Genomic DNA, 14,843 nt, shown 5'->3' with positions numbered 1-14,843 from the left:
CATGGATGGCTTTGCAGTTCTGTCTGGTAAGCTTCTAGGCTCCAGTGTAGCCTACCCTGTCTCCCTGAAAACACAAAGTCATGAGCCAGGGGTGACACTGGCTACAGAGACTGGCTGTCCTTGGTTTGAAAAGTAGTGCCTGGGGTTGGGGATTTAGCTCAGTGGTAGAGCGCTTGCCTAGCAAGCACAAGGCCCTGGGTTCGGTCCCCAGCTCCGAAAAAAAAGAAAAAAAAGAAAAAAAAAAAAAGAAAGAAAAGTAGTGCCTAAGAACGTGGCTGCAGGTTCCAAGGTGCCGTGCACGGATTTATCTTCATAAAACCATGACCAATAATCCCTCGTGCACAAAGAGAATGCAGCATGGCCCTAGCTAGCCCAGGCTGTAAAACTTTTATGTAGTGGAGGCAGGATTGAAGCCTGGGCAGCCATCCTTCACACAGCCTTCCCTCCCAGTTCTTAAGCTGCGTGTGCCCTTCAGTCTCAGAAATGACATTTGTGTCACACAGGATTGAGCTGGGAGGGGGCTGGGGAGACCATCCACCCACTGCCTGCCACATCTCAGGACATAGATACCACAGCCAGTTCTTCCAGTGAGGTGCTGGGGCAGGCCACACACTTCCCGCTTACCCAGCCTCTCTGCCCTTTACTCTTTTTTTTTTTTTTTTTTTTGCTTCTTTTTTTTTTTCCCCCCCGGAGCTGGGGACTGAACCCAGGGCCTTGCACTTCCTAGGCAAGCGCTCTACCACTGAGCTAAATCCCCAACCCCTCTGCCCTTTACTCTTTTTTTTTTTTTTTTTTTTTTTTTTTGGTTCTTTTTTTTCCGGAGCTGGGGACCGAACCCAGGGCCTTGCGCTTCCTAGGTAAGCGCTCTACCACTGAGCTAAATCCCCAGCCCCTGCCCTTTACTCTTAAGGTAGCACTTGTGCTCTTCCCCAAGGAGCTCTTGGACAGTGAGTCCAGAACAGAAAAAATGAACTGAGATGGAACCCTGAGTTCATTTGGGCCTAGGGCCATTCTTATCATGCTGGAGTTAAATCTGGGATGAGGAACAATGCCCTTCTACTGAATGATGTTGAAGCTTAGCTCCAATGGTCTACAAGACAAAGGCCCCCAGTGGGCAAAGCACCATTTCTGCAAGGCCCAGCAGATGCTCGGGATAGGGGCTTGGAATCCCCTCAGGGGTGACTGTTGCTTTAGCTTCCAGAAGTCTGCCAGGCCCTTTGACTCTAGATTTTGAAGTTGACAGTGAATTCTGGGCTGAGGGAGCCAGGGCCACAGCCTCTTGCAGAACAACACATAGGTGCTGGTCCTGTGGTTAGAGATGGTAAGTGGGGAGGAGCTCCTGTTCCTTCATCCCTGGGCCTGGTCACTGGGGAGGGTGGCTTCTGGATCACATCCCCTGGAGGGGCTTACTCCTGAGGGACTTGGGCATCATCACCTGAGTCCCATGCTTCCAATCAAGTCTTAACTTAGTGTGGGCCTTGCTGTGCTGTAGAGAGTCAAAAGTAGGTCGCCTTACAAGAGGGAGCCCTCAAGGTAAGCCTAGTTGTGGGGCCCTGGGAGGGAGGCCAATAATAAGCATTTTTTCTCATCACATGACACATTTGGGGAGGATAACCTGGTTTTGTGCCCCCAGTTACTGGGCCTGAAGGAAGGCGTAAGGCCTGAAGTGTTATCTAGTAGTTCTGGGGTCTCTCTCGAGCCATCACGGAAAGGAGGAACATGGGACACGGAGCTCTCAAAACTCAGCTTTATTTGCCTCCATTTTCCCACAGTCTGAGCTCAGCTCATCTGGCTTTGATGGGTCTCAGAGGCCCAGTGTTACAGAGGCCGGTCACAGCCTGCTCCACCAATCCCCTTGCTGGCCTTGGGCTCCCCAGGCAGGAGGACAGGTGGCTCATGGAGGATGAATTGATGATAAGAAAGAGTGGGCAGCAAGGTCAGAGGTCAAAGAAAGCCATTCAAGCAATATGTCCGACACTCCCTCTGCATGCCGATCCTTGCCATACACACTCCAGCCAAGGCAGCCTTCTCTCCCACATTCTGCCAGCCCACAGCCGTCCAGGACCACGCCCTATCTACTCAGTCCACTGCCCCATTAGCAAGGGAAAACAACCTCTCTCAGATGCTACATGAATCTGCTTGCTCCAACCTGGGTCTAGCAAGAAGGGACTAAGGTTCTGGTCATCTACAATTCTCACCACCCCTGCCAGGGACAAAATGGAAGACAAGATCTTCCAATTCAGACTAGCCAGGGTTGGAACTACAAATCCCAAGAAGCTCATCTTTGTAACTGAGCAGCTCTTCCCCTGGGATAAAAGCTATAAGAACCGAGGCCAAGGTGCATTGCACTCTGGGACTTGTAGTCCACCAAACACAGCACTAAGCACCCAGGGAAGAGAGTTAAGAGGCCAAGACTACAGATGCCTCCCACTCAGTCCCCACCCGCCACCCCAGTCCCCAGCTCTACACTCAGCATAAATGAGGGAGAGGAATGTAGTGATCCCTCCTAGCACATTGGGGAGGGCGCTGTCCTGTTGGAACTGCAGCAACTCTGTATCCAGGATATCCAGCTCAGAACACATCTGGGGAGAGAGCAGGGGTGGGTGACAGGAGAGAGGGTCAGCTGCAAGCAGAAGAGGATGGAGCTGAGCATGCACTCCTAGGCCAGCCCCTCAGCTCTGATGTGTGATGAGTGGGCAGTACAAATACAGTCCCCACCTAGGCCTCCCTCTGGGTCACCCTGGCCCTATCCCACCTCTCCAGGGACAGCCAGCCTCACCTCTGCCTAGTCCTATGGCCAGGGCAGGCTGAGGCAGCAAGAAGAAGGGAAGAGGAGTTGACTCTGGTTGAGACTCTGGAGGGCTGAGAGGCTTCCACCCTACCTAGCTAGCCTCCCCAGAAGATCTTATGGACCCACTGGCCCCAGCATCTTCCTGGGCTTCTAAGAGAAGGAGAAGGGAGACCTAGCCAAGCAGCAATGAAAGCAAGCGTTGCAGCCGAAGGGTGGGCGTTGCGGAGTGGAGTGGAGTGGGAGGAAGGCAGCACCAGAGGGGAAACGAGACAGTGGGTGAGAGCTCAGTTCTACACAGAAACCGGGAGGGCTGCATCTGGCCAAGGACAGCAGAGGCTCCTCGGCCTGTGCTATTCCCTGGGGGAAGCTCAAGCTCAGAGCATGCCAGGCCAAGTCCTCCTTCCTCGACAGCATCAGCAACATAAACGGCAGGAAAAGACTTGGGCACCCCAAACCCACTAATGTCCTTTAGCAGTGTCTGATCCAACCAGTGCCTCTGAGCTCCACAGGCACTGGTCCCCCCACCCCCCAATCTGGGCTTTACCCAGGGACCTGTCAGCCCTGGACAGAGTACAACAAATCTGTCCACAATACAGGTGGACACGGGAGGGAAACTTGTGGAGGGACAGTTTGGAATCCTGCAAGTCAGGCCACACTATTCTGCACTCCAGACAGTGACCTGGACTCTGAGTTGGGACCTGCGTCAGTCCAGCATCGGCCTGGTTCTCAGAGAATGAGGCAGCGAGAGGCCTTCTCCTCTGAGGATGGGCTGACTTTGGCTGCCTCGCCCCTTGCCCCCTTATGCAGGCCCCCCACATCAGGGTCTTGGTGCTGGGCCTTGGGCTGCCCATGCTGTCGTTGCGGTGCCCCCCGCCCACCTGCTGGCTTCTGCCCAGATGCCTCCATCTCTGACAGGCTGTACGCCATGGCAAGCTGCATGTCCTCATCCTCAGAAAGGTCGCTGTCAGGGGGACGAGAGACAGAGGTCGGCCGGACCTGCATGACCCCCAACCCAGGGGTGACTGAAGGCTGCTGCTCACGACGGCTCAGCTCCAAGCCTAGTGCCAGGTCATCTGGGACACCTGCAAGGGCCAAAGCCAAGTTAGAACACCGTGTAGGGTCCCTGACAGCCTCTCTGGGACTGGCACCCATACACTGGGTTACAAGGTTATCCAGCACATTCCCTGTCTACGACCCAGGAATGAGGAGATTGTCTACACACACAAAGGTTCCAGTGACTAAAGATAGCCCGTGTAAAGTACCTGTTGGAGTGCACAGTGTCGACAGGTAAGTGGCTGGCCACCCTGACTGATTCTTGGACTGACCCAAGCAGCCTAGCACGCACAAGGCTCTGTCTCGCACTCTAGAACTGGATTTTGATTCCTGACTTGATTTATCGCTTTTGTTTGGTAAGCAGTAATTTGGAAGTGGGGCCATTTATACATGCTTCAGCTCAGGCTTCTCAAATAGAAACTGGTGAATATGCTTGTGGTGGTGTATACCTTTAATCCCAGCACTTGGGACATAGAGGTCGGTGATTTGGGAGCTCAAGGTCAACCTGGTCTACAGAGTGAGCTCCAGGGAGCCAAGCCTACTCAGAAAACAAAACAAAACAAAACAGAAAACTGCCACTACCACTGGATCTGCATGGCTTTACTCCTGCTATGTCAAGAACACAGGAGGGGGCTGGAGAGATGGCTCAGTGGTTAAGAGCACTGACTGCTCTTCTAGAGATCCCGAGTGCCATTGGGTGGCTCACAACCATTTGTAACAGGATCCCATGCCCTCTTCTGCTATATCTGAAGACAGCTGCAATGGACTCATATAAATAAAAATAAATACATTTTTTATAAAAACAAAAGTAGGTAGGTAGATCATAGATAGACATTGACCTTTGGCCTCCACAGGTGCATCATGGGCTCATGCAGAGTGTACATCACACACACATGAGACACATGCAGAGAGGGGAAATGACAGAGGGAGAGGAAACCCCACGGTGGCACTGTGGACATGCATGTCCTATACAGTAAAGTGCAGGCTCAGGCTGCAGCTGGAAGGTAGAGTTTGCCTAGCATGTCTAAGACTCTGGTTCAATGCCCAGTACCACACAGACTGAAGGGCCTTGCAACCAAGGCATCCCACTAATGATGCAGTCTGCTGCAATGGACTCTTCTTCTCCTGCTAACCCCAACAGGAGGGAGAAGGAGGCACCACTCACCATTGATTGACACTGACTTCAGCTGTCCATCCTCTTCCACTTCTACCCGCTCCTGCCCGTTCTCCATGATTCTGTGGAAGATGGCACAGTTCAGTCAGTGACCAGACACTGGTCCAGGCTCTGAACGGTATACAGTAGCCAGAGCAAGACTCCATGTTCACATAGTCTTGCTTCTGTGTCTCATCCCCAGCCCCTCCACCTGTATGGCCACAAAAGGAGAGCTCACCTGCGTGTGGTGATGCGGCGGCCTTGGACAAAGGTTGTGGACGTAGAAACAGAGCGGAAAGCACCAGCCCCCGGGCTGAAGGAGAAAGACGAGGAGGAGAAATCTGGCATTGGGACAGATGAGGCAGAGACGAGGTGATGAGAGGGAGACTTGGCTACTTACCTCCGTCACTGAAAGCCAGGGATCTTGGGGGCCTCACTCAAACCTGTCCAGACTAGCCAAAACAGAACCAATTCCCAGGACTCCGGGTTTGCAAAAATGGACAGGGACAGTGCTTACCAGAGTTGCCAGGAAAGGAGGAAGAGAAAGTAAAGAAAGGGCCGGTGAGTCGGGAACCCTGGTTCTGAAGCTCCGAGAAGGCACCCAAGTCATCTGCAAGAACATTAGTGGTAAGGAGCTTGCTTCAAAACCCTGTGTTTGCCTTAAAGCCTAGAAATCAAGCGGATACACAACCTGATGCACTGCTGGTGTCTGCCGTTCTGGGTTGTGTAAATTTACAAAATGCTTTAAGGTTATTGTTTTTTGTTTAAGATGTATTTATTTATTCTGTGTATGTGAGTACACTGTCCCTCTCTTCAGACACACCAGAAGGGATCAGATCCCCATCACAGATGGTTGTGAGCCACCAGGTGGTTGCTGGGGTTTGAACTCAGGACCTCTGGAAGAAAGAGCAGTCAGTGCTCTTAACCTCTGAGCCAATTTACAATTTTTTTTTTTTTTTTTGAGCTGGGAACCGAACCCAGGGCCTTGTGCTTGGTAGGCAAACGCTCTACCACTGAGCTAAATCCCCAACCCCAATTTACAAATTTTTTAAACTCTTTTTTTTTTTTTTTTGAAAAAGGGTCTCAGTATCAGTAGGTCAGGCTAGCCTCAAACTTAAAAGATAAAAATGACCCTGAAGCCCTGATCTTGGGCCTCCATCTCCCACGTTTAAAGTTCTTTTGGGGTTTTGAAATAGGTTCTCACTGCATAGTTCTGGCTGGCCTGGAAATTGCTATGTGGAGCAGGCTAGCCTTGTACCTCTGCCTCCAGGGATTAGAAGTGTTCACCGTCCTGGGCAGCTCTCAGTGCTGGGATTTTTACAGGCACGTGTAATCATGCTTGTGGAAGGAGTCTTTTAATCAACAGATTTACCTTCGTGCTTTATTTTATGGTGCTAGGGACTGAAACCAGTGTCTTGGACATGCTAGTCTGGCCTCTGCCACTGGGCTCCTTCCTAGCCAGGCGGTTGTGCCAATTACTTGTGTGAGCCTAAGGTAACTAATATGCTTCCTTTTTCTCATCTGGAAATAGGGGTTAAAACAGCCCACCTCTCAGGATTTGCAAGAGGTCTTATGGGATGTAGAATTCTTGGCGCGTGTTATTCGTTAAAAAAAAAAAAAAAAAAAAAAGGTGTCTGTTGTTATGTGTAATGGTGCTCACAGCAGTCACATGATGCTTTCGAGTCTTGTTCCACTGGTGGCTGTTGTGGAGGCTTAACAATGTGTTCTTGTTGTCATTTAATAAGGCCAGTCTGTGAAGTGTCACTGGTGTGTCACGTGAGTCCTGCCATGTGTGAGGTTCTGTCCTAGCTTTCCCTGGACTCCGGCCTACAACCTCAAATCTTCTGTTTGTGAAATTCCAACTCTGGCTCTGGCTCTAGCCTGAGAGATTCCCCAAAGGAATCCAGAGGACAGGCTGGAGGAGGCAGTTGAGCAACCCTGAGTCTACGTACCAAAGAGCTCCGAAAAGGGGTCTCCACTCCCGAAGAACTCCCGGAAGACTTCCTCAGGGCTACGGAAGGTGAATGTGAAGCCAGGCTCCATACCACCAGTTTCCGATCGAGAAGGACCACTTCCTGGAGGAGAGTCAGGATGAGGAGGGGGCTTAGTGTATACATACAGCCCTGAGCCAGGGGATCCCACCCAAGGCATGGCCGGGAATCTTAGAAAGAGCATGCTCTGCAAGAATCTGCCTGCCCCCCCCTTCCATCCTGGCACCCGACCTACCACTCCACCTACCTGCCCCCGTCAGCCCTTCCCGGCCATAGCGGTCATAGATCTCCCGTTTGTGCTCTAGAAGAAGAGACTCGGTCATTCCTCCCTTTAGGATAGTTCCCTCCCCTCCTGGGCTAGGACAAGCTTCAGAAAATGCAACTTGGGAGATGGCAGGGTATCCTGGGGGCATGATTTCAGCAGCTGGCATATATGCTAATAGCACCCACTCCAAGCCATGGGAAGAATTAAAGGACATAACTCACCAAACTGCCTAGCTCAGTACCTAACACGTAATGCAGTAAATGTAAGCTAGGGGCTGAGGCAGAGCTCAGTGGTAGAAACCCTACCTGACAGGAACAAGACAGGACCCTGGGTTCAACACCCAGCTCCACACAGATAAGTAAATAAATGTCAACTAATTATCCTATATTATTATAAGTAGGCTTACCCTAATCAATGAAGCCCCTTCTACAGAAACCAGCTAGGAGTGCAACCAAAGCATGCACCACCCTTCCCTGACAGAGCCGCTCTTCTTTGGAAAACTCTTCTCAGTGTGTTACCTGTCTCTGCACATAGCTGGCTACTGTTGGTCTTCTTTGACCAGAACAATAGACCACAGGAGGAGTTTACGGTCTCTTTGTCCTCCACTGTCTCCCTAGGTCCCTGAAATCCCCGGCACAGTGAGTTTAGGGGATATTTTCAGGCATCGCTTGTGGGTTTTGGTTTTGTGATTTAAGACAGGGTCTCATTCTATATCCAGGCTGTCCTTAGCCTCTCTGCAGTCATCTTGCCTCCTCAGTGCTGAGGTGACAAGTGTGAACCACCACCCACATCTAAGAAATGTATTTCTAAAGATACTGTTCACGGGGCCCAGGATGGTCTTGAGTTTGATATGTGGCCAAGGGAAGACCTTGAACTTTTGGTCCCCTTGTTTCCATCTTGTGTTGCTAAGATTTCAGGCATGTACTACCATGCCTAGTTTATGTGAGGCTAGGGATCAGACCCTGGGCCTTGCGTACGTTACCAAAGCACTCTGCCTCCAAAGCAACCGCCTCCACTCTTGGTGGTTGTTTTGAAGTTTGTTTACTTATTGAGACAGGGCCTTTGACCATAACATCCTCCTGCCTTACCTCCTGAGTGCTGGAATTAGAGCCGTGTCTAGTCAGAACATTTTCTGAAAAAATGACAGACCTAGGTCTGGAATTACGGTTTGCTTTACATGCGCAATGCCCTAGGTACACTCTTAGGCACAGAAAAAAAAAATTCACCTATCCGACCTAGACTCATATTCTAGCTCAAGAAATGGGCAAATTATCTCATTTCTCTCAGTCTCAGTTTACCAGCCTATAAAATGGGGGTGATAAGCCTGCCTGGCAGGAAAGCTGTAGCCTTTTCTGACCAGGACCCCAAGTGCTTTCCAGGATCTGGGAGACAGGCATGACTTGCCCTGTAGGAAGAGGCAATTAAATGCTGCCTTAGATAAAAATCATGGAGGAGGTGGGATGGAGGCTTGGCTTTAGGAAGGAGTATGAAGAGTGAATGGAAGCAGGGGGACATGCTGGTCCCTGCAGGACCCCAAGCCTTACTGTCAGACAGTACTTCATAGGCCTCTGCCACCTCCTTAAATTTTTTCTCAGCAAACTCTTTATTATCCGGGTTCTTGTCTGGGTGCCACTGCAGAGCCTTCTTTCGGTACCTGCAGGAAGTGAGTGCAGAGGGAGGGTCAGGGGACTGAAGCAGGCTCTTCCCATCTGACCACCCTCTCTGCTTAGTCCCAACACCCTTTCACTGCCCCATTCCTGAATACCCCAAGACTGCCACTATGTATTCAGGGGTTTCTCTCCCTGCGGTGTGCCAGGGATGTGTAAAGCCCCTACCCTAAGCCCTCTCTCGGGGTTCATTCGATAGAGCTATCTATAGCCACACAGAGAATGGGGACACTGGACTACCCCATAGAACCTGGACATTTTAGCGCTGCAACCTGGGCAAGCCCACATGTAGGAGTTGGAAAAGGGGGAACTGGGTGCATAGGGGGCTCTAAAGAAGGTCAGGTTTAATTCCCTTGCTGGACTTGGTCTTCGTACTTTCCCAAGGGTCTCCTTCCTCCCTTCAGCCAGCCCTGGCCCCTGGCACTCGGGGGGGGGGGGGGGGGGCGGGGAACAAGGGTCAGAGTCTTTCTGTAACACAGCCGAGGCACTTACGCCTTCTTGATGTCATCAGGGGACGCACTCCGCGGTACGTCTAGAATCTCGTAGTAGGATGCCATGGCAACTCAGCCGTCAGGCGGCCCTCCTCCAGGCTGCGGGAGAGAAGGGGTCAGGCCGACCGAGGCACCCCAGCTCCCTGCGGCCGCAACCCCCGGCAGGCAGAAGACACTGCGAGGTGGAATCCGGCCGGGGAGCCACGCCTGCGGCCGGTGACTAGGCTTCTTCGCAGCCTTTATCTGGTCCCGCAGGCCGATGCCCAGGGCTATCTCACCGCAGGCGGGGGGAGCCCTACCCGAACCCCCTAACACCAGTAACCCGATCGGAGCCCCCAACCTGACCCAGACGGGGCCGCACCTCCTCTGCCCGGAGTCCCGCCCCTGCCCCCCGCGGGGGAACCGCCTAGCACCCGCTGCCCGGCTCGCGGCGGCTGCGTACGACGCGCCAGGCTGGGTTGTGTGCGCAAGCATGCGTCAGCGCCGCGGAAACTACTAGAGACTCAGAGAGGGCCGGCTCGGCCGGTCACACGAGGGGGGCGGGGTGGGGGGGCGGTGGCGCTGCAGGGGCTGCTGGGAGATGGGGGCGGAGCCGTTTATTTTAGTTTGTACCCAGGCGACGTCATTCCCAGGTGGGACTTAAGAGGCTGAAGTCTGTTACATCCTTCCAGCCATGACGCAGTCTCTCAAACACAGGCACAGGGGCGGTCCGCAAGCCAGGTGCTGGCCCCCCGTCGCTGGCCTCTAAAGGTGCTTCATGATCCTTGAGTACCCTCCCCACAGGCCATCACCCCCAGGACTCACGAGTCTCCTCTGGGCCCAGCTCCTCCCCTTCTTCATAGCCTAGCTCCAGCCCCCAGTCTTCAAAAGAGGCTGCTCTGGCTCTCCTGAGTAGGTCAGACCTGCTTTTTATAGAGTCTCGTGGCATTTCCTTCTCCACGCTTGTCAGAGCCACAAATTAACATTTGAGGATCATCTACCTCCCCCAGTAGAATGTAAATTCCACAAGGTAAGAATTGTGTGGTGGTTGTCATTCCCTTAATCTTTATCCGGACTTGAAAAAATACCAGTTGGACTGCTAAATAATACTTGGAAGACTTTTAACATTTTTTTGACCTAGAGAGGGTAAGGTAGAAGAGCCTAGTAAAAGGAAATTAGTAGACTCAAAATTTCTCTTCCACAGCTGATCCTGAATAGAACTATTCAACCTCAAAATGATTTCTGGATTCAGACCTCAGGAAAAAGGGAACGTTCCAGAACTGGGTCTTGTTTTATTCCATCTGGCCAATTCCTGGGCATTAGTATACTATGTTCTGTTTATAGATGCTGCCAGAAAGTACTAAGAATGTCAGGCTATGGTTATAGCTTAGGGGTAGAGTGCTTGCCTAGCAGACATCAGTCCTTACTTAGCCTCAATTCCCAGCACTGGGGGAGGGATAAAGCCGACACAGAATGTGACCTCTTTCCCCTCCCCCCCCCCAAGTCCCTGCTAAGACAGCAGCCTGTCAGCAGAACCCACTGGGAAACTCGGGTCTCTGAGAGCAGGGAGACCTGACCTTGCGATCTACTGATGTGTGACTTGGGAACTTCCAAGGACTGTTTCCCTCCTTAAATATAGGTAGCACCTAGAGTTGCTGAAAATCTAATCAAGCGTGGTTTATAGAAGGTGTTATTAGCGTGATGCTTTCAGATGTCACACGTAACCTAAGCAGTAATGGTTTCAGGACAGGTGACCTGGGGACATCTCATCAAAGCAACATCTTGGTCATCACCCAAGAGAAGGCAGCAGCAATCATTTTGTCTCCTTTTCCTGAATCCCACCTTCTGAACCCCTACCTATATATTTGGAGACTTCCCACCTACACGTAGGGAATTCTGTTCATTTTAGCCCTAATGAGAGATGAGGTATCCACCACAGAACCTTGAGGCTCTGACTTCCTGGTCTAAGGGTGCAGGCACAAGACAAGTTCTGTCAATGAGAATCACTGGTAGGTGGACAGAGGCAGAGAGAGATGAAGGCGAAGGTGGCTAAGAATTTATTTCTGTGTGGTGTGGGCTGCCGTGAGTCCTGCAGCGGCCTCTTGTGCCTGGAGGAGGAAGTATCAGTCCCCATGCTGAGGACGGATGATCACTGTCAGGAGGGAGGGGACAGGGCTGTCCGACCTCCTTTGAAGCTGCTGTTTGAGGTTTGGCTGCCAGCCCTGCGTTGACTGAATCGATGTGAGTTCCATACGTTGCTGATTTGAGGTTGATCTAGTGGCGGGAAATTGTTGGTTTAGTTTAGTTCTCTTTGCTTTATTTCGCTGTTGGTTTATTTACTTGAGTTAAGCTTCTGCTTTTGCAGTAGGAGTCCTGATTCACCCAACCGCCAAGTACTTACATTTGGTTTCAACAAACCAAGAGTAAGTAAATTACTCCAAAATCTTCCAAGTTTTTGCTGTTTTCGTATTTTCTCATCTCAACACACAGCAGTCTAGCACCTACCAGGTATGTGACATTAAGAAAAGCCAGGCTGGAGAGATGACTCAGTGGTTAAGAGCACTGACTGTTCTTCCAGAGGTTCTGTCCCCCACATGGTGGCTCAGAACCATCTGGAATGGGATCCAGTTTCTCTCTTCTGGTGTACTCACAGACATAAATCTTTTCAAATGAAGAAGAGTAGAAAAGCTGGTGAGGTGACTCGGTGGCAGATGGCTCAGGGGTAAAAGTACTTGTCACTAAGCCTGATGACCTAAATTCAATTCCTGGGAGAAGAGAACCAGTTTCCACATGTTTTCCTCTGATCTTCACTTGGGTGCTCTGGCTCAGGCGAGCCCACATATATGGACACGTGCACGTAATAAACATTGCATGTTCTGAAGTCTAAACAGAAGGCTGAGGAGGAGGAAGGAGGAAGGAGGGAAGAGGAAGGAAGGAGGAGGAAGGAGGACCGCCTCAGGTTCAAGGCCAGCCTAGATAGTGAGTTTCAGACAAGCCTGGACTGCAGAGTGAGGAGTGAGGAGTGAGGACCTGTCTACACAAAGGAGGAAAAAAAGGGGTGGTGGGGGATGCACAAAGGATATGCATAAGCCCAGAGGCTGAGACAGAAGGATCAAAATTAGTGGCCAGCCTGGGGCTATGTAACCACTAGAAAAAGATTTATACCTTGACAAGATAAAGATAAAACCAAAGGAAAATGCATGGAAGAAGCAGATAAAGGCTTACTTTTCTTTGTTCACAAAGAAAGTCAAAGATTTTGTAAGACAAACTTTTTTTTTAAAATTTAATACTGGGGGCTGGAGAGATGGCTCGTTGGTTAAGAGCACTGACTGCTCTTCCAGAGATCCTGGGTTCAATTCCCAGCAACCACATGGTGGCTCACAACCATCTGTAATGGGATCTGATGCCCTCTTCTGGTGTGTCTGAAGACCATGACAGTGCACTCATATACATAAAATAAATAAATCTTTTAAAAAAATGTAATACTGGGGATTAAATGCTGGGTCTGGCACATTCTAGGTGGATGTGCCATACCTGCGGCATTCAGTGTGATTGTCATAAACCCATTTCGGGGGAGGGGAGGCATGGTCGGAGAACGGCGTCACGTGAGATTTCTTAGTGCTGGCTACAAAATTCCAAGAAACCAAGACAAGGGTCTTGTGACCTCAGTTTCCTCAAAACATAGGATTATGCTTTTGTGCCCCTCCAGGGTGTAGCAGGTAGGATTGAGTTTATTTCAGATTATTCATTACAACTGCCTATTCTCTGTTTATGTGCTTCGATGGAAAAACGTTTTCTGTCAAATGCGACCCGTCTACCACCTGCGGCTTGCCCTTGTGACTGTACACTTTCCTGACGTGACTTAACCCTCAGAGTATAAATTGATGCTCTGAATAAAATTGGCTATTGCACGAGTCTTTACTCTGCCTCGTTTATCGGCTCCATTCTCCCAGGTCCTACTGCCTCTAGAGTGGTAAATGGTTCGAAGAATGTTGGGACAAGGTCTGCCGTAGCCAAGGCTGGCCTCTAAACTCAAGCCTTGAACTCTGATCCTCCTCTCCATCTCCCCGGTGTTGGATTTGCAGCTGTGAGCCACCGTGCCTCAAACCCAATGCAGTTTTGTAAATTAGTAAAGGTCACAGAGGAGGAAATGCCGGCTTCTACTTCAGGAAAAGATCTTCAGGCCCATCATAGCCAGAGTTCTAAACAAGAGCTCCAAGAAAGCATTTTGAATGATTGACAGTGTTCAAAAAGCTTAACACACCAAGGCAAGGCTGTGGGCACAGCTATGCCCGGCATTTGTGGTGGGAGAGGTGGTAAGTGGGGTTACTTATGCCTTCAAGCTGGGCACTTGGGAGGCAGAGGCAGGTGGGTCTCTGAGTTGGAGACCAGCCTGGTTTACAAAAGAGTTCCAGGATAGCCAGGGCTACACAGAGAAACCCTGTCTTGAAGAAAAAAAAAAAGAGAGAGGAGAGAGAGGAGAGGAGGAGGAGGAGGGGGGCCGGAGTCATGGCAGAATATACCTTTTAAGCTCAGCACTCAGGAGGCAGAGGCAGGAGGATCTCTGAGTTTGAGGCCAGCCTGGTCTACAAAGCAGGAACTACTTAGTCCTGACTCAGCAAACCAAAAATAAAAAACAAAATGAACAAACAGTGGAAGTTTTGTCAAAAACAAACAGGGACTGGAGAGACGTGTGGTTCAGAGCCCTCGCTGCTCTTACGGTGGACAGTGTTTGGATGCCAGTATCCACACTAGGTAGCCCCCAAATACAACCAAGAGATCTGATACCCTCTTCTGACCTCCATGGGCACTGGTATGCATAGGTGCACACAGAGACACACACAAATACACATTGCTTCTTAAAGCACGTCTTATTTGGTTTTTTGTATCAGAGTTCTCTGTGTAGCCCTGGCCGTCCTGGAACTGACTCTGTAGACCAGGCTGTCCTTGAATTTAGAGATCTGCCTGCCTCCTGGGTGCTGATTTAGAGTCATGTACCACTGTGCCAGGCCAAAAAAAAAAAAAAAAAAAAATCAGGTGTGGTGGAACCTACCTGTGTAGTGCCAGCGCCTAGCAGGAGGATCAGGAAATGAAGGCCAAATTGGATTACATAACAAGATCCTGTCCCAGAAGAAAGGAAAAAAGATAAACCAGAATAATGTTAGGTTCGGAAGCTGCCAAGAGGAGAATCAGATATTATCGGATTTCACAAAAGGCTGTTGGTACCTTCTGAATCCTGAAGCACGTGCTCATAAGTATTCAAACACACAAAGCTAAACCTAGCTGGGGAATTAGGGCAATGACAAGAAACTACATATGAAAAGCCATAAAATCACTCAAGTGCCGGGGCTGGGGATTTAGCTCAGTGGTACAGCGCTCACCTAGGAAGCGCAAGGCCCTGGGTTCAGTCCCCAGCTCCAAAAAAAAGAACCAAAAAAAAAAAAAAATCACTC

At 50.5% G+C, this 14,843-nt stretch overlaps 1 protein-coding gene across 17 annotated transcripts; it reads right to left on the bottom strand.

Annotated features, from left to right (window-relative positions):
• Positions 1-1,733: 1,733 nt before the first annotated feature.
• On the bottom strand, positions 1,734-9,974 carry Dnajb2 (DnaJ heat shock protein family (Hsp40) member B2). 17 transcript variants are annotated; one of them, XM_006245280.2, is made up of 11 exons: positions 9,773-9,974; positions 9,413-9,510; positions 8,798-8,907; positions 7,236-7,289; positions 6,950-7,072; positions 5,515-5,607; positions 5,236-5,338; positions 5,010-5,080; positions 3,670-3,873; positions 2,780-2,807; positions 1,734-2,582 (listed from the first exon to the last, which is right to left on the bottom strand). In XM_006245280.2, exons 2-11 carry the CDS (start codon positions 9,475-9,477, stop codon positions 2,507-2,509), a joined length of 927 nt encoding a protein of 308 aa, XP_006245342.1. In that variant the 5' UTR covers positions 9,478-9,510; positions 9,773-9,974; the 3' UTR covers positions 1,734-2,506. The 17 variants fall into 17 exon arrangements, with proteins under 17 accessions (XP_006245342.1, XP_063123826.1, XP_063123827.1 ...); XM_063267756.1 differs by having other exon boundaries at positions 9,825-9,952; XM_063267757.1 differs by having other exon boundaries at positions 9,752-9,903.
• Positions 9,975-14,843: the final 4,869 nt, after the last annotated feature.

The sequence above is a fragment of the Rattus norvegicus genome, chromosome 9, assembly GCF_036323735.1.
Source record: "Rattus norvegicus strain BN/NHsdMcwi chromosome 9, GRCr8, whole genome shotgun sequence".
In the NCBI taxonomy this organism is placed as follows: Eukaryota; Metazoa; Chordata; class Mammalia; order Rodentia; family Muridae; genus Rattus; species Rattus norvegicus.
Note: the sequence above shows the minus strand (reverse complement) of the source record. Positions and strands in the feature narration are given on the sequence as shown.